At 42.6% G+C, this 22,038-nt stretch overlaps 1 protein-coding gene across 2 annotated transcripts in view; it reads right to left on the bottom strand.

Annotated features, from left to right (window-relative positions):
* RAB12 (RAB12, member RAS oncogene family) overlaps positions 1 to 21,302 on the bottom strand; it is a 30,136-nt gene extending 8,834 nt beyond the window's left edge. The window contains exons 1-2 of one of the 2 annotated variants that reach the window (XM_039339197.1): positions 20,844 to 21,302; positions 14,310 to 14,370 (exon numbers count right to left, since the gene is read on the bottom strand). In XM_039339197.1, coding sequence (XP_039195131.1) covers positions 14,310 to 14,370; positions 20,844 to 21,081 — 299 coding nt within the window. In that variant the 5' untranslated portion in view covers positions 21,082 to 21,302. The remainder of the gene's footprint in view (positions 1 to 14,309; positions 14,371 to 20,843) is intronic. The other variant, XM_039339198.1, reaches the window with a different exon arrangement.
* Between the last annotated feature and the right edge of the window lie 736 nt (positions 21,303 to 22,038).

The following is a 22,038-nucleotide window of genomic DNA, read 5'->3' as shown; positions in this document are numbered from 1 at the left end:
GTACATTCTAAAATAGGCATAAAGAACTTGTATTTTTCTCAAATTCAGGCCCACCCTATATATGGCCCCACCCATCTTGTTATCAGCACTCCTTCCATGTTAATTATGGCCCCTAGCTACCAATAATCATCCAATCCTGCCTTCAGTCAATTCTTAAGTCCAGTTTCAGTTCTCTTACATTATGACAGTTCAATACATATGTAGAAAGAGTAAATAAACATTCTGACTGAGATTCATTAAACTCAATGCACGTACAAAAATGTTTCTGTATGCACTCTATTTTATCTCAAAAATCTTTCTTAACAAGCTTGGTTTGAAGGTTCTTCCAATCAACAGGATAAACGTTTACAGAGACAAAATAGCTACAGTGGGAAGACAAGCCAAAAACTTAATACTACTAAAGAACAAAAAGAGCAGTATTATATAGAAAATCATATAGAAGACAATGCTACATCTCAGATATATTCATTGCAAAACATGTATGCATTCCGAGTTCTCCATTTACAAATTCTAGCAGTTTCTAAGGGCAGATATAAATGTATCGAATCTATGTCAAATACTACTACTACTACTACTACTACTACTACTACTACTACTACTAGAGTTGAGAGGGACATTGGAGGTCTTCTAGTCCAACCTCCTACTCAGGTAGGAAACCCTTTATCATTTCAGAGAATTGGTTGTCCGGTCTTTCTATTCAAGAATGCAGAATAAGGAAATATCTATGTAAAAACAACAGCTACTCTCCCACATTAGACAGAAACAAATGTTTCTGTCTAGATTTCATTATTATCAGTGTACCTCATTATCACTGACCTTATCATGTATATTTATCATTACACTGACAATTTTTACAAGAAGGCCCAAGCTGCATAATCATTTTCATGCCACTGAATTTTTGCAATTATATTCACCCTATCCATTTAGTCTTTTTGGATACTGAAAAGGTAGCCTGCCCAAGAAAGATTCCAATCTGTTATCCCAAAGATGCTTTTTCACAAGGCAACAGAACTTTCTTGTTTTTCTTTCTTATCTAAGAAGCTTCTTCAGGTCTGACTGGATGGTGGAGAATGGAAAGATTTATACTCCTTGCAGATAGCTGGTGATTTGTATTCTTTTAGTGAGTTGTTAGTGCTACCTGGAAGCTTATCTGTGTCTTCAGGGTCACCTGAGTAGTGCAAATGTGTGTGGAGCTTCTTGGAACTGGTAAAAGGACTGTGCTGTAGACTGGAGATAGATGATGTCGTATCCCTCTCCCTCTGTTGAGAGAGGGCTGTTCAATTTTGACATAGATGGTCTCTTTGACCCCTCTTTCAGACAGTCCTCTCTGTCCAAAATGTGGACTTTGCTGTCTTCGAAAGAGTGGCCTTTGTCTTTTAAATGCATATGGACTGCTGAATCTTGTCCTGATGGGTTTGTTCTCCTGTGTTGTGCCATGTTTATGAAGTTGTTCCAATTTGTTCTTCAGCCTTAACAGTAACAACAATGCTACATTTGGTATTTGATGGCATTTTATCACAGTCAGTTTTCTACTCACTGCTGCCAAGACAGTCCCATTTCTATTTAATTTAAACAAATAATCCTATCAAATCGGGGATCCTATCACAATTGGACAAACAAAAGGAAAGAATATTGACCAAGTAGCCTATATAAGCACTTCTAAATAAAATGAAAATAAGATGTGATAAGTATATACTACTATTCCTAACATTTCTAATATAATAATCAGCATCTCTTGATGTATTGCTTTTGCTGAAAATGTAAGTCTTAATTACACCTGTTCACTAGAAAATTAGCTTTACCAAACATTTTTAGAAGGCTTAAATATAAAGGCATATTTAAAATGAAAAACATAATAGTTGAACTCTAGCTTTGATTAAATCATTGTTTTGTGCTAAACAGAATAGAGGAACAAGTAAAGGAACAATACTTATTTAACTGCATAATTAAAACTAAAGTGTCCTACAAACTGGATTCTTGAACACAACGAAACAGAAATGGTTCATAACTGCCTTCTCCTAGTCCCACCTCCTTCCAACCTGGAATTCCTTAAAGTGTCCCATCCATTGCTAATCATATTTATTTTTACAGGAAATAAAAGATAACCAGAAACATTTGTCAAGCTTGAAGCCCAGATTCTTTAACATTCTTTCTGCTTAATTCTACAGCTGAAGTCAGTTCTTAAGAAAATTATGCAAGTGACAAGAGAATTACCGTATATTCCGGCGTATAAGACGACTTTCTAAACACTTAAAATCTTCGCAAAAGTGGGGGGTCGTCTTATACGCCGGAAAAATATTACTCAGCAAGTTTTCTCTTCCCCCCCCCCTCTCTCTCACTCAAAAAGAGTCCTAGGGTTATTATTAAAACCAGCCGATCAACTAAAGATATCTCTGAGAGTACGATAGGCATTATCTGGCTGTTGTGACGGTAAGATTTCCTGGAGGTTTAATCCCCATTCTATAATGCTACATTGCAAACCGTCTCCTCTCTTCTTCCCTCCCTTTTGCATCCCAATTCCTTGCCCACCCCTCCAGAACTGCGGATTGGTAGTGGCCATCCCCTGATTAATTCATTCAAAGGAAGTAGAAAGGGATGGCCCATGTAATGGGGAAGGGGGGAAAAGAATTGTAGGGTGGTTTTTTTATATAATGAAAACAAACCTAAGCATCTGCGTCCATTCGAGGCACTTTTCAGTGCTTCTTCATGCAAGCTTTTCAGCGTTTACCTCTCACTGCCGGTGAGAGTAGCTTGGGGGAGGCGGAGCTTATGGGTCTGGAAGGGGAGGGGTGTCAGCTAAATTCCTCTCGGAGTTAAGAAGCAGGAATGGAGTGGGGACAGAAAACAGCTACACAATCCTTTTGCCCGAGCTTATGCAAGCAGTTTCTCCCCCCCCTGCCTAAATAAACTTGCATGGTGCATTTGTGGTGTTATTTATGACAGATCCTGGCTGGTCAATCTGGCTCCCATCTATAAGTACTGTAGTGCACTGAGTTTTAATAACAAATTAAAAGGAAAGCATTTACTCCCCCCCCCATTACCTGAAAAGGGGGCAACTTATCACATTTATGGAAATGCAAGTTTTCGAAGGGCGAATGCCTTTCTTACTTAGCTTATTAACTGCTTCCTTTCCTTCTTCCCTAAACATTCTGGCTGTCTCCAATTTCATTCTTGGTAGTGTTGCTTTAAAAAACTGCTGAGAAGTCCTTTTGCAGGCAGGGCAATTTTCATCAAGGTGTGTGTGCGATTGACAAGGCAGAGCCTTTGAAAAACAGGCAGGCTTTCTGCTCACTCAGCTTGGAGAGGCTGTGGAGTATTCGCAGGGTGGAAGACTGAGAGGAGGAGATCCCTGTGTGCAGCCTGTTTGCTCCAAGCCAAAGCTTGCTACTGGGGGGAGGGCAATGGAAGGGACCCAGGGAGTCACACGCATGCCTACATGTGCACGCACACACCCTGAGCTACTCATTTGGACTTACAGGTGGCCAATGAGAACTCAGAAACTGTGCTCCCTTTCCCCCTCCCTCATGGAATTAGCTTGTCCATTTTTTCCCTAGGGCCTATACAGGAGTAGGCAACCTTGGCTCTTTTATGACTCATGGACTTCAACTCCCAGAATTCCTGAGCCAGCATAGCTGGCTCAGGAATTCTGGAAGTTGAAGTCCATGAGTCATAAAAGAGCCAAGGTTGCCTACCCCTGGCCTATAAGATGACAGGAAGGGTTGGGCAGGCAGGGAGAGCTGATCCACCCAATCCAAGCAGGCTTTGTATACAACAACCAGCTAAGGTTCATCGCTTGCTGTGATTGGCTGGTTGTTGTATACTGGGTACATACAGTACAGCACCAGTATCTGTACCAGTTCATACAGTACAGCACCAATACATACAGTACAGTATACAAATGTCCAATAGTCAAGACCCTATCATGGCTCCACCAGCAAGAAGAAGGAAATATGAAGCCAGTTTCAAACTTAAAGTTGTAAACTTTGCCATGGAACATAATAACTGCGCTGCTGCAAGACAATATGGAGTAACAGAAAAGATGGTTCGGGACTGGAAGGCAAATGAAAAAGCATTAAAGAGTATGCCAAGGGGTAAGTGTGCATTAAGAAGAGGCACCCCACATTGGCCAGAACTTGAAAAACATGTAGCAGACATGGTGAATGAGCATCGCCAAAACGGTTATGTAGTGACACGAAATAAAATACGTTTGTTTGCACTTCAGTGGGCCAAATCTAACCCAGATCACAGCAACAGATTTAAGGCCACTGCATCCTGGTGTACTAGATTCTTGGAAAGGCATAATATGGTACTGAGGCAAAAGACGAAAATTGCACAAAAATTACCTGCAGATCTTGATAGCAAAGTAATTAGTTTCCATCAATACATAATACAACAGCGCATTAAACATGGCTATGCATTAAGTAGTATTGGAAATATGGATGAAACTCCAATGAATTTTGATATGGTTGGAAATAAAACTGTCCATCAGAAAGGTGAAAAAACAATTTTAATTAAAACAACAGGACATGAGAAGTCCAGTTTTACAGTGGTACTAGCATGCACAGCTGATGGTGCCAAACTGAGACCAATGATTATTTTTAAAAGAAAAACAATGCCAAAACTCAAGTTCCCTGTTGGTTGTTTTGTACATGTGAATGAAAAAGGCTGGATGGATGAAGAAGGGGTAAAGCTATGGCTTGATAATGTATGGAGCAGGCGACCAGGTGGACTTATTCAAAAACGTAGTCTACTGGTGTGGGATATGTTCAGGGCTCATTTAACTCCCAGCACCAAGCAAAAGCTTGCAAGACTAAACACAGATGTGGCAGTTATTCCTGCAGGATTAACATCGTTAGTACAGCCACTGGATGTATGCCTAAACAAGCCATTTAAAGATCGCATTCGAGAACAGTGGAATGAATGGATGGTTAGTGGCGAAAAGTCATTCACAAAAGGAGGAAACATGCGTGCTCCACAATTGGATGTTTTGTGCAAGTTTGTCATAAAAGCCTGGAATGATATTGATGCAGAAACAATAATCAAGTCTTTCAAGAAGTGTGGCATATCAAATTCATTAGATGGTATGGAGGACGACTACTTGTGGCAAGATGAAGAGGAAGCCGAAGCTGAGACCACACCATCTGATACGGAATTCGATCCATACGATGACTGCCTTGCAAATGTATCACAAGATGTCATTGATATTTTTATGATATCAGATGATGAACAGGATGATTTTAAAGGCTTTTAAAGGGAAAGTATCATGCCAGCAAAACCTATAAAAATAGCTTGCAGTTATGATGGGCGTTGCTGACTCGCCAGGGACTTGCCCGGCACTTGCTCTCTCTATTGTTTGTTATCTTCCTCCTATCATCATCAGTTCCAGTTTGGTTGACAGCTTAGAAAACAAATAGCATGGCAGCTCCCATGGGTTTATTGTCTTATCCTTCCTTTCAGCTTTAGAGTGAATTAGGAAAAGTTTAATCACTTGCACTGTTTTATGTTTACATGTTTGATGACAAACAGCCTTATGTTTATAAGTGACAGTTTTCCTGCTAAGTACCTTTATGCCATAAGCATTTGAATTAAAATTACCATATTGAAATCAAATCTGATGTTTTTTAATTTTTATTTGGTGTGCGTTGAAAGAGGGGTAGTCTTATACGGCGAGTATAGCCCAAACTCTATATTTTAACTGGAAAAGTTGGGGGTCGTCTTATACGCCCAGTCGTCTTATACGCCGGAATATACGGTAGATTCCTGATTTTTAGAAGGTGAATTGGGGAATGGTGGAGAAAGGAAAATCCTACAGCTTGAATGAGAAATTTGTCCAAATATTAAAATACAGAGGGTCAGTCACATTTTTATTGTGAAAGTCTTTCATCTAAAGTGCATCTTCATTAATTCAAATGGATGAGAAAAATCCTTGTGTGCTTTATTCAACTCCACTGAATCGAAAAAAGCCTTACAATTGTTAGAAGGAAACAACTGTACAGCATTTCCACAGTAGGACTAAAGAATGCAGAACAAGGGCAATTTGAAGTAGAGGAGAAATTTATTCCGAGAGCACAGTACAAGATCTGCTGGTCAGAGGTGGCCACACTGAGCTCTCCCCAACAAGCCCTTGCCTTGCTCCTCAAAAATTCACAAAAGATTTACCCACCCTCTAGGAATTCCAAAAAGTGTGTTTAACTGGAATCACCAAAGGGGATGCTCTGGAGTCAGATACCCTGTTTTTTCAGGTTTCTTTTTGCTTGTTTAGCATTGCAGATAGTCATGGCAATCCGTTTGGGGAAAGGATCTTTTATTATTTAAGATCTTTGGCATTCTGAAAGGAATGCTCACCTTTTGCTACTTTGAAACTTTGACTCAAGTCTGTTGGATCTTCTCAGTCTTTGTTTCTAATGTAATTTCTAATCTTTTTCCACTGGAAAGGGTGGAGAGATTTGAATGACATGGAATACAGAGAAGATTGAATAACAGGGACTGTTTGATTTCCTTTCCATACCTTCAAGGAAAAGCTTTACATATGTAGTCTGAGTATTAAACGACTAATTAGGCAAACACCATTAGCAAATGTTATTATATGTTAGTGTAGGAAATCTCATATGAGCTTTATTTTCAATGAAATACTATTCCATTTATTTAAGCCCTGAATTTAATGTACTTTTAAAACCTTCATTGAAATATTTAAAGAAATATTATGCATGAAGAATTTCAGAACTAAAAAAAGGTGTCTATCATGTGTTAGTAAGGATTGAACACCCAGTAGCTTTTCAAAAACTAGACTGTTCTAAGTATCACTCTAACCAGCCACAACAATTGGTTAACTTAACTCTAAAAGACAGTGGCACATTAAAAAATCTACATTACCTCATTATTAGCTTCAGTACAAACCATCATGGCTAACCATCATTCTGGCTCAAGTACCAATTCTGTGGCCTTAGGATTCCAGATGGGAACACAGATGAGGAATGAAGTCATGCCAATAATTTTCAAGTATTAGAGTAACAGATGATACGAAAGATGCAACAGCAATTAACTCAGATGGAAGCAAGACAAACACAAGGTGCGACAAACAGATTTGATGGTGACCTGCCAAGAGGAGTTAGTAAACTGAATTGACTGCATCTGTGCAAGAGAAGAATCACTAAACTGCTTCTACGGTATTATCCAAACAACCATTGAATCCCCCCTCATCCCTGCTAGGCTGTTAACATATCTAGTAGTTATTACTACTATTAATTATGCAAGATGTACTATTAATACACTGGGCTAATAACATTAGCTAGCTTAAAGAAGATAGTCCAAATAAAGCTGGATTAATCTCTCACAACAGCTTTTTTCACCACACCAGTGTGAATAACTTTGCGATATGTGTTAGTTTAAAATTTTATCAGAAATGAAATAACATAAAAGGGGCGTTGACTTACCTGAACGCCTTTTCTCAGCACGGAGATGGATAATCCACGCAGTGGGTTGAGACTGTATTCCTGGCCAATCAGATCAGTCAGCCAAAGTTGCCACGCCCCGTCTTGGACCATGATCCTTTAGTCTTGACTCGAGCGCAGCCATTGACTGACAGTAAGACGTTTTGGCTCCACTAAATATACCCTATTATTCTAGTCTATAAGGGCGGGTGTGGATTATCCATCTCCGTGCTGAGAAAAGGCGTTCAGGTAAGTCAACGCCCCTTCTCCAGCACTGGAGATGGATAATCCACGCAGTGGGACATACCAAAGCCTATTGTCCCTTGGGTTGGGGAATAGACTGGTCCCGTGTGCAACTTTGGTCTAGCACCTGCTGGAGAACCCTCCTACCGAAGGAGGCCTCTGCAGAGGAGTACCTGTCGATTTTGTAATGACGAATGAATGGAGAGGGCGAGGCCCAAGTGGCTGCCCTGCATACCTCTTCAATAGAAGCCTGCATGGCCCATGCTGCTGAGGTGGCAGCACTCCTTGTGGAATGGGCTGTGATATGCTTGGGGACTTGCAAGGACTCCGCCTGGTATGCCCCCGTGATGCATGCCCTAATCCACCTACCGATGGTAGAGGACGAGACCTTCCAGCCCCTAGTAGCAGGGTGGAAGGATATGAAAAGCGCTTCCGAGCGTCGGAATTCCGCTGTGCGTGAAATGTAATGTCTTAGTGCCCTGCGTACGTCCAAGGTGTGCCATTGTTGTTCCAGGGGATGAGCTGGGTTTGGACAGAAGTCTGGTAGGACTATTTCCTGTGATCTGTGAAAAAGGGAGTTGACCTTTGGAATGAATGAAGGGTCTATTCTTAGGACTACCTTGTCCCTGTGAAAATGGCACAGGTCCTTCCTCATTGAGAGAGAAGCTAACTCGGATATCCGCCGAGCTGACGTGATGGCTACCAAGAATGCTACCTTATGGGTCAGATAGCGAATGTCACATGTTTTGAGTGGTTTGAAGGGCGCTCTGGTAAGGGCTTGTAGTACTCGTGGTAGTTCCCACGATGGATACCTGTGCACGGTTGGCGGTCTGATGTTTGCAGCCCCCTTGAGGAAGGATCGTATTAAGGGATGCTTGCCCAAGGATTCACCGGGGCTGGCAGAAAGTATAGTTGAGAGGGCGGCGATTTGCCTGCGCAGTGTGTTTGGCGAGAGGTCCCTCTCTAGGCCCTCTAGTAAAAATTCTAGGATCTTGGGAATTGTGATCCCTTCGAGTAACACTTCCTGTTTAGAGCACCATGATTGGAAGCTTCTCCACGTGGCCTCGTAGATACGGTTCGTGGAGGGGCGCCTTGATGCCTGTATGACCCTAATTACACCCTGTGAGCAAGCCCCCTTGGCTAAAATTGACCGTTCAAGAGCCAGACGGCTAGTTGTAGCCATTGTGGCTCTGGGTGGGAGATCTCCCCCTGCTTGAGGGAGATCCTCTCCGGAGGAATCCGCCATGGATTCGTGCGGGAGAGACTCCTCAAGTCTGCGAACCAAGGTCTCCTTGGCCAATAAGGGGCCACAAGGATTACCTCGGCCCTTTCCCGCAGAATCTTGCGTACTACCGCCGGAAGGAGAGGTAAGGGTGGAAACGCGTACAGGAGCCCCCTTGGCCATGGGCTCCGTAACGCGTCCGTCTGCTCTGCTCCCTTGGATGGGAATCGGGAGAAGAAGCGAGTTAGGTGGGCATTGGAAGGAGAGGCAAAAAGGTCCACCTGGGGAAGCCCGAAGCGGTGACAGACCTCCCTGAAGATCCTCGGGTGTAGTTGCCACTCCGAGTGATCTATTGTTGATCTGCTCAACAGATCTGCTTGGATGTTTGCCTCCCCCGATATGTGGTCGGCCTTTATGGAGGCCAGATTTTGTTCCGCCCAGGCCCCCAGTAGGAGGGCCTCGGCCGAGAGCGAGCGAGAGTGCGTGCCCCCCTGACGGTTTATGTGGGCCTTGGCTGTCACGTTGTCCGTCAGGACCAGTACGTGCCTGCCTTTTATGCTGCTGTGAAAATGCCTTAACGCTAGGTGAATAGCCCGCAGCTTGAGCCAGTTTATGTTGTGTCGGAGATCCACCGCTGACCAGCGGCCCTGTGCCCACTTGGTCCCCAAGTGGCCTCCCCAGCCGAATAAGCTCGCATCTGTTGTGACTACTACTCTGTCTGGTTCCCTGAAGGGGGACCCCCTGAGGAGAGCTGGAGATAGCCACCACCTGAGGGAGTGTCGTACTCTCAGAGGTATGCCTACCCTCTTCCGGGATGCACTGATTTGTTGTCTCTGAAACGGGAGCATGAACCATTGCAGTTCTCTTGAGTGCAGCCTTGCCCAAGGAACTATTGCTATGGTCGATATCATCTTCCCTAGCAGCTGGGAGAGGCAGACCAGCGTCACTGACTGACCGCGGCTTACCTGTTTTACGGCTTTCTTTATGCTGCTGAGGCGTTCCTGTGATAGGTACACCTTGCATTCCTTTGTGTCTATGACCGCTCCCAGGTGGAGTATTCTCGTAGTTGGGGTTAGATGGCTCTTTGGAAAGTTCACCGAGAAGCCGTGGTCCTGCAGCATTTTTATCACTAACTTTAGGTCCGCCCGAGACTGCTGGGCGGACGATGACTGGATTAGAATATCGTCCAGGTAGCACTGGACTCTGACTGGTACGTTTCTTAGTTGTGCTGCCAGAACCGCCAGAATCTTGGTGAACACCCTGGGCGCTGATGACAGGCCGAATGGAAGTGCCCTGTATTGAAAATGGTGCCCCCTGTAGGCAAACCGTAGAAAGCGGCGGTGAGCCAGAGAGATAGGGATGTGCAAGTATGCCTCCGTGAGGTCGATCGATGCCAGAAAATCCCCTTTCCTTACGCTTCCAAGGATGGAGCGTAGTGTCTGCATTTTGAATTTGCGGTATTTTATGTAGAAATTTAGCCTTTTCAAATCCAAAACGGCTCTCCAACCCCCCGAGGGTTTTGGGACCACGAAGAGGATAGAATAAAACCCCTGGTCTCTCTGGTTCATAGGCACCGGCTCTACGGCCCGTATGTTTAGAAGGTGCTGAACGGCCTCGTTCATGAGCCTTCTCTTTGTTGGGTTTGTGGGACAGGGGCACGGGCGGAAGCGGTTCGGGGGCTTTGAGAGAAATTCTAGAGATAGACCATGACGTATGGTGTTCCTGACCCATACGTCCGTGGTGGTCTCTTCCCACTGGGGAGCAAACCCTGCTAGTCTGCCCCCTATGGGAAGGTCTGGGCGGGAGTCATCTGGTACGGCGGAAGGGGCGGTTGTTCCCCCGAAAGGGCCGTCTTCCCTGTGTTTGCCTATGTCTTGTGTTCTGTCTGTCCCCCTGTCTTTCCCTATCCTGTCTAGCTTGGAAGGGTTGGGAATTTTGAAAGTAGTTGACCCTGGCTTCCGTACGAAAGGATTGTTTCCTTCCCCAGGAGCCGGGTCTCTTGTCCTGCCTTTTAAGCATGTGTTTAAGGACCTTGCGCTTGTCCTTGTTCTCTGTCAGGTATGGCGTTAGTGCCTCACCAAACAGCTTTGCCCCTTGGTACGGAGCCGAAGCCAATTTCCACTTGGATTTGGTATCCGCCTGCCAGTTCTTTAGCCAGAGGATGCGCCTGCTCGTGTTGTTTGCCGCCATTGCCTTGGCTGAAAACTTGGTCGCTAAAAGTGTTGCGTCCGACGCATATTCCGTGGCCGCTACCATTTTGCTGAGTTCCTGATGAGTGCGTATATCTTCCATGGGAACCCGGCCCTGTAGCTCACGGAGCCAACAAAGTGTGGCTCTGGTGAAAAAGGACGCGGAGGTAGACGCCCTGGTAGCCCAAGCTATTGCCTGGTGCGTTCTCCTGTAGTTGGACTCACTCTTTCGGTCCTCGGCTTTAAGAGCCTCAGCAAAATCTCCTGATATGGCCGTGTCCGATATCAGGGGACCTATGGGTTCGTCCACCACCGGCACCTCCAATGTTCCCTCTAGCTCCCTTGCTACGTTAAATAGCTTCCTCTCCGCATTGCTAGGAAGCGGTAGGGAGGTTGGCGCTGCCCACTGTTTCCTTATTGTGTTTAGGAACATGGTCGGGCATGGTATGCGGTGTTGAGTGGTTACCTTTTCGGCGAACGTCGGCTCAGCCTCCGTGTCAACTGTGACAGACTCCGCTGGTGTCCCATGCCCCAGATGGGCTGTGGCCTCAGCCTTGCGCAGAATAGTAACAAAAAGAGAAGGGTTAAACAGGCCGCTGAAGGACGGCCCTTGAGGTGAGGTGTCCTCTTCCTCCTCAGACATTTGAATCCCTTGTGATGTACCTGGCTGGTCCAGGTAAGCTTCCTCAGAGACCCACGAGTCTGAGACGGAGGAGAGGTCCTGATGGTCCTTCGTTTCCTCCCGATGCCTCTTTCTAAGTCCTAGAGACTTGGCTTTTGAAGTTTGAGCCCTGGCCTCAAATGCACGGTCCACTGCCTGTGCTATTAGGGTAGCTAGCAGATCCCCCGTCAATGCAGGAGGAGTGACCATTGCCTGCGACCCTGCAGGTGCTGTGGTTAGCATGGTCCTCGGGGTTTCCTGTAACCTCCGTGGGGAGGGGGATCGGGAGAGCGATGAGAATTCGCCTATCCCACCCTCTGTTTGGGACTGTGATGAGCTCCCTAATGACCAAATGGCCCGTGGGGATGAAGGGAGACCCAGCGGTAGATCAGGACCTATTCCCCCATTCTGCCTATTTTCAATTCTGGCCCTTTTCTGGGCTCTGTCGAACTCTTTTTCTAGGGCTTGGTGTCTTCTGATTGCCTGTTTGTCAGCCTTCTTTGATGACTTCCTTGCAGCCTTTCTAGGGGCTGCAGAGGATTCCGAATCCTCTGAAGCAGGTGCTCCAGAGGATGAAGGCGGGGCTCCAGTGGAGGGAATGATTGCTTCCTCCATTCTCCACTAACGCTGGGCCGCGATAGGGGGGACCCAGGTAGTAGGAGAGCTCCAACTTTGAGTAAGGACAGGCGCACTACTGGGGGCGTCTGGAACTCAGGAGCAGACTCTGCCAAATTGTCAGAGTTAGTCACTGTGCATGGATAAGAACAGGCACGCTAATGGGAATGCCTGGAACCCGGCTTGACTATGGTGGGTAAGGACAGGCACGCGACTGGGGATGCCTGGGACCCACCACTAAATCCAGAGGCGTACGGGCCACTAATGGGGGACCCGAAGTCTGGAAGGAGCCAAAGGCAACTAAACACAGTTAGTTATGAAAGGTTCTTATTTACTTTAGGTAGAAGACACCAAGTCCTGGAACCAGTAGCTATGTGTCTGATTTGAATGTCTCTGAATGAATAATAGATGCTTTAGTACCCCAGTACTGCTTGCCTATTAATTCACTCCAGCGGCTGAACCTAGCTTTCTTAAGGAACTTTAACTCCCCTGTTTGGACAAAAAATATGGCCGCCGCTGCCAGGAAACTACTGCGCATGTGTTAACAAGGCTGCCTATGCCACGTGCGGTTGTAACAAAGAGCTGCGCGTGCTTCCAGCTGTGCAGACAATGGCGCCTCGTTTAAAAAATCCTGAGCAGCCTGGAGTGAAAAGACTGCTCCTTCGCACGCCAGCTGTTTCCCTTAATCAATCTCCCTCCCAGCATGCGTCCCCTTTGTCCTCCGCTTCCCTCGCTAACTGCTTGCCTTTCTGTCTTTTTTTTTGTTTGTTTGTTTTAAACGCGAGGGGTTGCCCGAGCCTCCCCGTTTGTTTAAGGCGGCTGCCGGCTGCTGGAAGGTGGCTGGGGTTGGTTAGGGAGGGGAGTTAGGGATTTCCCCCTTTTAAGTGGGGGTGGTTTCCCCTGTAGGAATCTGACTTCCTGAGTTTTACAATTTAGCAAGGAAATTTTTGAGTGGTCAATTAAATTGAATTAAATTATCTCTAATTAACTTTTAAACTAAGCAATTTCAGCTACTAGAAAAAATCCCCCCTAACGGAAAGGAACTATACCTGCCCAGGAGCCAAAAGTTGTAGATGTCTCTGCATGGCCAGATCAGTCAAGACTAAAGGATCATGGTCCAAGACGGGGCGTGGCAACTTTGGCTGACTGATCTGATTGGCCAGGAATACAGTCTCAACCCACTGCGTGGATTATCCATCTCCAGTGCTGGAGAAATTGCCTATGACAATCATCACTCATATTTTGGCCATAAGGAGTTAAAACTATATATATATTTCTTATTAGAGATCACCAATCACAGAACAGTATTTTTTTCATTTCATTTTTCCCATGGGTGCCAATATCATAGATGGGAGAGACTTTCCTAACTTATCCAAGTTTAATACTGTGAATAAACTACCAATTAAATAATATTTAGATTCAAAAAATGATGCTGGACTTGAGAAGGAGGCACTATTGTTGCACTATTATTTTCCCTTTAGAATTTGTTTTTTTTGTAAGAAGAAAGCTAGACAACCCAACTCAGCTTTTTTAAAAGCCAAAAAAAAAAGATAATTGTTCAAGTATGAAATCATTAAAATATATTCTCCTTATTTAATTGATCTTTTTGAAATTCCTGGAAGTTAGGCAGAATATAAATAAATATAATAAATTTTTATGTAATTTAAAGAAATAATTTAATGAACTATTATTTATTATTGTAAACTAATTTGGTTTAAAGACATGAACACTACTGTTCAATAAATAATATATCGTTATTTCAAACTGGTATTTCTACTTTCTGATCACTACTTCACAAATTGCTTGTTCCTATAGTTATATGCTGTGTGTGAGAAAAAAATTCAGCAGCAAATGAGTTAAAAGTTAATTATATTAGGCATCATACCACAACCATGCAAGAACACAAAATTTAAAAGAACATTCTGCTGGTTGCATTATTTTTTACTTACCAGATTTGTAATCTAATTTTCTTTCCTCTTAGCTCTACTGTTTTGATTTTAAAATCAACACCTATAAATAAAATACAGTAAATAAAAGAGGAGGAATAAATAGCAAATGCAAATACAAGTATGATAATTTTGTACCTGTTCATATATAAGCAAGCTGAAGAGATAAAAGACAGATATTGCATCTGGATCGTAACTGCAAAACTGAAAATGTTTTCAATAAAAAGATTTTGATATTATGATTTACTCAAATTAAACTAGAAGTGCCTCATACCTTGACCAGTTTTATAGGAACCATCTGAAACTTTATATTAAAAAAACCCTTCTAGTTTGATCTAGCTCAGTGGAAGGAAAGATCTTGCTAGAAAAATCAAGGGTGATTTCTTACTGAAAGGAATTTTGTTCAACTTTAGAGTGCTCATGGAACTTATGTGGCATTCTGTGATATTCTTGTTTCACTATTGCCAATAAAACCCCCAAAACTTCAAAAAATGATCCTCCATTATATCCATGTTACATACATATTCTCTAAGTATTATAACTTACACCACAGTATACTGAAATCTGATCTTGAGAATACACGGATGAGGTAAATGGTCAGCCATGAGTGCAGAATCACTGGCTTCAAACAATATTTATTAAAAATACATTAAACTCACAGAAACATTATTCATTGACAATGTAAAGATATACTACATACACAGACAATATTTTCTAATGTACATAAAATATGACAAAAACATTTTTTTTAGATATTTAAACATTTTAAACTTGTTTTATGTACCTGAAGGAATACTGGGCCTTTACTTTTCTAATAGGTGTTATCATAATAATATAACTTTCTAAAAAATGCATCAGTGAAAAAAAACAGATCAAATTTTCCAAAATAATTGACCAGTGAAAGCCGGATGTGTTCAGTTGCTCTTTTGGATTTTAAGTCATATCTCTAGATGTAGATTATCTGATTTAAGAGTTACATAATTGCCTGTCTCTCACTTTGCTGAGTTGGAAGGAGAAAGAAACTAACCCTTATAGTACTTCCAAAATACTCCTTATTTGCCTTATTACTATTGTCATTGGTCACCTTTATTTTTCTTTCCATTTGAACATGAAGTGTTTCTGAAAGACTAACACAGTCTGAGGTACTTATATTCTCCCACCATCTAGAGGTTTTGTCTCTAAGTCACAGGAAGGAAAATTACATGTATTTTTTTAGACACAATTATTAGCAGGTACTCTTTGACACTGTTTATGTATTAGGACAGGAACCCCCAAGAGTTGCTTACAAAAACATAATAGCAGCACTTCGTGTTCTTGATGAAGAGAGGTGAGAATTATGGTAGGCAGAGGAAAAAAATTAAAGGAAAGCAATTAAAGGGGTTGGCAATTCCTATTTATTTATTACTCATGATAGAAGGTTATGTTTCTTCACAAATTGACTTCAACTACCATTGCAAAACTGGAATTGGAGTTAAGACCATCCTTTTCAGTGGTATGCCAAAAGTCACATTCAGAAGTGATCTCTTTGCAACCATTAGAATATACCCCCAGATAACTGTGCATAGAATCGCAGTCTATGTAAGCTATGTTAATTGGGGAACAAGTAGGCCAAAGGGCAAAAAAGCAAATACAGAATTAGACTTGGCCCAGCATGACCAAATCACACGTTAGAAAGATGGCCTTCATAATGCTGCAATAGACTGTAAAATCAAAACCATGTTTTATCAGTGCTGTTTACAGCTGTGCAGTCTGTGCTGTACAGGTCATACCAATTAACATAGAGTTCAGTGTGTTCTGAAAAATGGTAAAGATAAAACCATAAATACCATTGATGTGAGATTCTCACAGCAATTTCCCTACAGCCTAGTGGATAAAGTCCTGCAAGTCATATAATCATTTTCATATAATTGAAAATAATAAGAATCTCAAATAGTTTATTATCCAAAACCTAAAGTGAAGTTAATCATAAAATAAAATCATGCCTGTTTCGTTCTTCTTATATTACTTCAGATGCTTATAACTCAACATGGATTTTGATTCTTATTTCAAAACCAGCATTTATTTACTACATATTAATTCAATTTTAATTTTGTTAGCCTTCACAGATAGTCCAATCCAGAACAAATGGTTGTTCGGCAACTTGCAACTTTCCTTGCCAGCTTTCCCAGACTTTCTGGGGAAGCCAGCAAAGACTGCAAATGGTGATTACATTATTATGGGATGTTTGGCAACCAAACCAAGCACCTAGATCACGGGTGTCAAACTCGCCACGTCACGTGTCGTGATGTATTGAAACTTTTTGCATTGCTGGCAATAGGGTTGGCGTAGCTTCGGTATGATGAAACTGGCTCGTGGGCTGGCAGTTTGATACCCATGACCTAGATCATGACCACAGATCATCTCTGTGGACACGCGTGCCATCGCCCCAGCCCCGCCTCACTCCGCAGTCCCCTCCTCACCAGCAGCCCCCCTGGAGGAGAGTTGCCCCCAGGCACGACCTGCATGGAGCAGTGCAGCCAAGCACATGGCAGCTGGGCAGCAGGAATAAGACTTTGCCCTCATGCCCTGTCACGCGCAGATGATGCTGCAGGGCGCAGGCGGAGGGCGTGGTCACCACGGCGCTGCAGGGCCGCCTGGGCGATCTGCAGCAGGCTGTGGAGGCGGTAGGTGGCCCTGCAGGTGGGTGGGGCAGGGGGCGGAGCAGGGGCAGGCAGAGCGGTTTTTGGGCACTTGGTATCTAAAAGGTTCGCCATCACTGATCTAGGGGACATTGGTGTATGGGGTTGTTGTGATGATTTTACTTTATACGTTATACAGCAGCAGTCCCCAATCTTTCTGGCTTGGCAGACTGGTGGAGGCAGGAGAGAGAAGGGATGGTTTTGCACGTGCGCACACCGCTTTTAAAATGCAACTTCGTGTGCATGTGGGTGCTCACCCACCACTTATCCCAGTTCTGGATGGGCTGCAACCCAGCACTGGGGTCCGGCCCAGGGATTGGGGATCCCTGTTATACAAGCTCAGTAGAACTTAAGTAAAGTTTTACTATTGGAAGCTCCTGGAAAGGTCATTCTGAATTCTGTCATTAAATGTTACTAATATATTCTCCCTCCTTTCAGCTGGTGCCAAATGCTAAAATCTTGGTGGCAATATTATACTTCTGTCTGGCTGTAGCAGTAGACTGGTCAAGACAAACCACTTATGATTAATGGACAAAGTGCCCTGGGAAGTAGAAATCCACTATTCAGGATAGTGTAGGACTACTTGAGAAGATTGTAGTTTGCAGCTTTGAAATGTTTCTGGTTTGACACTACTCCTACAATTTGTTTAGAAAAATATTTGCTCAACATGTCAGCTACATCTATTCTTGAAAAAGATAAATGAAGCAGATCAAATAAACATGTTATTTACAATTAACTTCTAAATTACCCTTCAACTCAGAAAGGAGACAATTTAAATTTGTCCAAAAACTTACACATGTGTGATCTATAAATTCATATGGTGGGTTAGTATTATGTAGTAACCAAGCTACATAATACTAAGTAACCAGTAACCAAAGTGTGGAAATGTGTAATATTATATATGTGTATAATACTTAGTATTATATAGTAACCAAGCTACATAATACAAAGTAACCAAGTAATCAACTAACAAACCAAGTAACCAACCAAAGTGTGGATATGTGAGAAGAGGTTTACAGAAATTGTTTTGGCAGGGTGAGTAGCATAATAACTATTCTCATACAGTAAAGCACAAGATAGGAAGATGGGAAATGGATTTTCCAGATTTTAAGAAGCATTTTGTACACTTTGTAGGAAATACAAGCTACTAAAACACTAAAAAAAAAAAAAAAATGAGTCAGAGCTATTCATTAACTTCTGCAATCCATGTTTCCAGTTTCTAAAGTTAGTGTACATATGAATGTTGGTAAGTTACTATTAAAAGTAACATGTATTGCAACCTGGTACATGTTTACACAGAAGTAAGTGCTCCTGATTGCAATGAGATATGCTCCAAAGTATAGGACTGAAGCCAAAGTAACGTTATTATACCTATAATATATCTATATCTGATTTAAGTTACATTTATAGCAATTAATCCAACATTAAATAAAAAGAAATCCCATCTTTTAATCATGATAAAGGAAAGAAAAAAAATCAAGAGTGTGAACTATTAAATTTAAAAATCTAATGAATGTAGTATATGCAAATTATATGTATTAAAATGTATTTCAGTGAGGCTTATATAAATCCATTTAAATGTATATCAACCTATCATTAACCTGAGTAAAAAGAAAAGCATATAGAAATATTCCCTGCAATTTTATATGGTGGACTGTCCTATAAAGTCTCACTAGTATGCAAGCATCACTGATCTTGAGTTAAATATTATAAGATTGCTGTAAGATTCTACTACAATAAATAAATTAATAGGAATAAAGAATACAGACAATTAAAACAATGTATCAGCCACCTTAAAAACCAAGTGCCCCTACTGTTAAGTTCCAGCTGCATTTTTTTCACAACTATGAAATTTTGGCTTGTGAAACAAATAAACAATAAAGATGTTTATTTAACAAATATTTTAGGTAAATCTGATCTGCTCTGATCAGGAAAATTAATTTGTCTATTCCAATAAGAATAACTTATCTATTTACAGATACAATGAACTGCTAGAATTACCTAATTAGTTTCTGAAGTGTATTTCAGGATAGTGGTTTTCAAGACATATTAGGGAACCTAGTAAATGAAGTTCAGTGTATATTTCTTTTAAGAGGTCACTACTGCCAGTATAATTTTTACGAAAAGCAACTTGCTCATCAACATCAGTCTTCATGTGGTGGTCAGGAAATAGATATAGCTAATGCATTTCATTAACTCAACTACAAATTATCTTTCCAATTTAAATTAAGCATACAAATCCAAAGGTTTCCCAAGAGACAAAAGAAATGTGTGAAGTATTATTAGAAGCAGGAATTCTATAAATTACTAAAAGTAATCCATAAAGGTTTCACTCAAAAGAATTGTATTAAAACACTAAGTCCTAACTTCATCTTGGAATAAATCCTATTGCAAACAGTGACATTTACTTCTGAAAAAATATGCGTAGCACTGCATGACAACCCGTTTTTCCTTAGGAAAAATGTATAAACCATAGAGGAGTATTTCAAATAGTTGATAATTTTAAAAGCAAATCTTTCTCTGATCTGTATCTATGTTGTCAAATGGCATAAATGTAGTACTGTACAGGTTTTTCTGGATACCAAGACAATCTTAAACTTTAAAGCTTCCCTCTCTGGCTTCTTCCAATGAGAAAAAGCTATCATGCTGCAATTGACAATCTGGAAACAAAACAAGAAAGGGAGATCTACGGCCACATGCCTTTAAAAAAAAAACAATTTTGTAAATATTTGCAGCTAGATCACAGTTGACCATGGTCATATCCAAATGGTCAGAACGAGCCTCAGAATGTGCCTGCAGTAGCAGTGGACAGATACTGTATTGTGATTATTGAAGGCCCATTGATGCTTGGTTAAAAAAAAAAAAAACTTTAGTAGTCACTGACAAATATCATCTTTTTTGAGGGAGCCTTTGAGTCGGCAACTGCCTGGACAAATTGCTACAGTTTTCTTGGCAAGATTTTGGAAGTAGCTTGCAATTGCCTTCTTCCTAGGGTTGAGAGTGGGTGACTGGCCCAAGGTCAACAAGCTGGCTTTGTGCCTAAAATGGGACTGAAACTCATGGTATCTTCGTTTCTCATCTGATGCCTTAACCCCTTTATGAAATTGGCACTCTAATCTTCTAAATAGCCAAACCTAATTACAGAAACAAATTCTGTGAAAGCTTGTAACATTTCCTAATGAAAGAATAATTCTAATCATTTTAATTGAGGATTGTAGGTTCTTACAGTTTACACTTTATGAAGCAAAAGAATATTACTTATGAGAGGTGTTCACAATATCCCAGATGTAAGTGTACACAAAAGTGTATAAAAGGACTGATGTATTGACAGTCTTATGTTTCATTTCTTCCCTTATGAACCAAGAAATACTGCTTCCCCATCCTGTTATAAAACAATGCACTTATATCAGTGTTTCCCAATCTGGGCAGTTTTAAGATTTATGACTTTTAACACCCAGAATTCTATAGCTGGGGAATTCTGGGAGTTGGAAGTTACACATCTTAAAGGTGGAAAAACATATTTATTTCTAAAATTAGCGTTTCCCTGACATACATCCTGCAAGTTATCCTTACTTTTTCAGATGGGGGCACGGGGTGTCTGGAAGCGAGGGAAGGAGGGGAGAGGATTTTAGGCCAATCGTTGTTCGGGATGTGCCCCGGCATAACTGGGAAGCAGCGTCCCCAGGAAAGGAGGAAGAGTTCAAAGCGCAAATCCAACGCTTGCCCAGCCCTGAACGGCGCCCTCGGCTGCCCTTCGCCCTCCCCCTTCCCCGCATCCGCCTCTCACGCGATCTGGCGCCGTCCATCTCCTCCCAAGGCAAGGCAACCCTTTTCCTCTCTCTTCCCGGCCCTCTCGTACCTACGGTGGACTTGCAGGCCTCGCAGAAAGTGTCGTCCGTGAAGCGCTCCATCAGGCTGGTCTTGCCGACGCCTCGCGAGCCTATGATGATCACCTGCAGCTTGAAGTCGGCCGGCCGCGGCGGCTGTTTCCTGCGGCGGGCCTGAGGCCCCGACAGCGCGGGAGAGACCCCGGCCGAGCCCAGCCCGCCTCCGCCGAGCCCCGGCCCCCTCCGCTGCAGCCCAGAGCCCGGCTCCATCCACTCATGCGGCTCGCGCGGCCCACTCCCCGCCACCTCAGTCAGGGCCCGGCCCGAGACCGGCTGCCCTCGCCCGCCGTGAGCGACACTTTGCCCCGGCCTGAGAAGAGGAGAAGAAACAGAAAATAGAAAACCGAGGTCCAGACAGTGGGTGCAACCGCCCGGAAGTGAAGCCAGAGGCGGCCCGGGACGGTGGATGGCAAGATGCGCCCCCTTGCGGCCAGGAGGACTGCAGGTGGGAAACAGGAACCCTCTATTAAATTTATCCGCATATTTGATCACCTGAATCAATAGTGGTCTGGAAGAATGGGCAGGTCGTGTACCCCTCAAGCTTCCCGTATTCTATGGCTAGTTCTTACAGGGAGTGTGTTTTTAAAATCTCTGTCGGAGCTATGCCTTTTAAATTACTATAAAGTAGCCTTTATCTTCAAGCACCACTGCCCGTTACTAATGGGCAAAACTGATAGGGAAGACTTGTCAACTTTTCAGTCGTTACTGCATTTTAATAATTAATGTTAATTATCATCTGGTCTTCTTGCACTGGAAAATGGTTTGCAATGCCAAAACCAAAGTGGTGGTCTAGAACACGGTTCCTAATCTTTGCAGGGATAGGAAGAAAGTCAAGGTGGCAGCCGAAACTAGGGAATGCCAGCTGTAACCCCTTTTTAAATGTGTACTACAAAAAGGCAAGACGTGATTACACAATCACAGCTGCCATCTTGATTTTTTTGAAACCTATTGTGGAAGCCCCTACAATAGGACACTCCCCATTTTGCTTAGTTATGATATTTTGGGGGGTAAGTAGGAAGACATAGTTCACTGAGATAATCGTGTTCATTTAAAAAAGTTTATCAAAGCAACTTGTGGCTGAGAACCATTCCAAATAGAAATCCTAACGGAGGTTAGCGCCTTGGTTGCAGGGAATCATTTTTCAATTCAAAAGCATTTAATTATTTG

Source organism: Crotalus tigris, unplaced genomic scaffold (genome assembly GCF_016545835.1).
Source record: "Crotalus tigris isolate CLP2741 ecotype Arizona unplaced genomic scaffold, ASM1654583v1 scf7180000017731.4096049, whole genome shotgun sequence".
Lineage (NCBI taxonomy): Eukaryota > Metazoa > Chordata > Lepidosauria > Squamata > Viperidae > Crotalus > Crotalus tigris.
The sequence above is the reverse complement of the archived record's forward strand: the minus strand, read 5'-3'. Positions and strand labels throughout refer to the sequence as shown.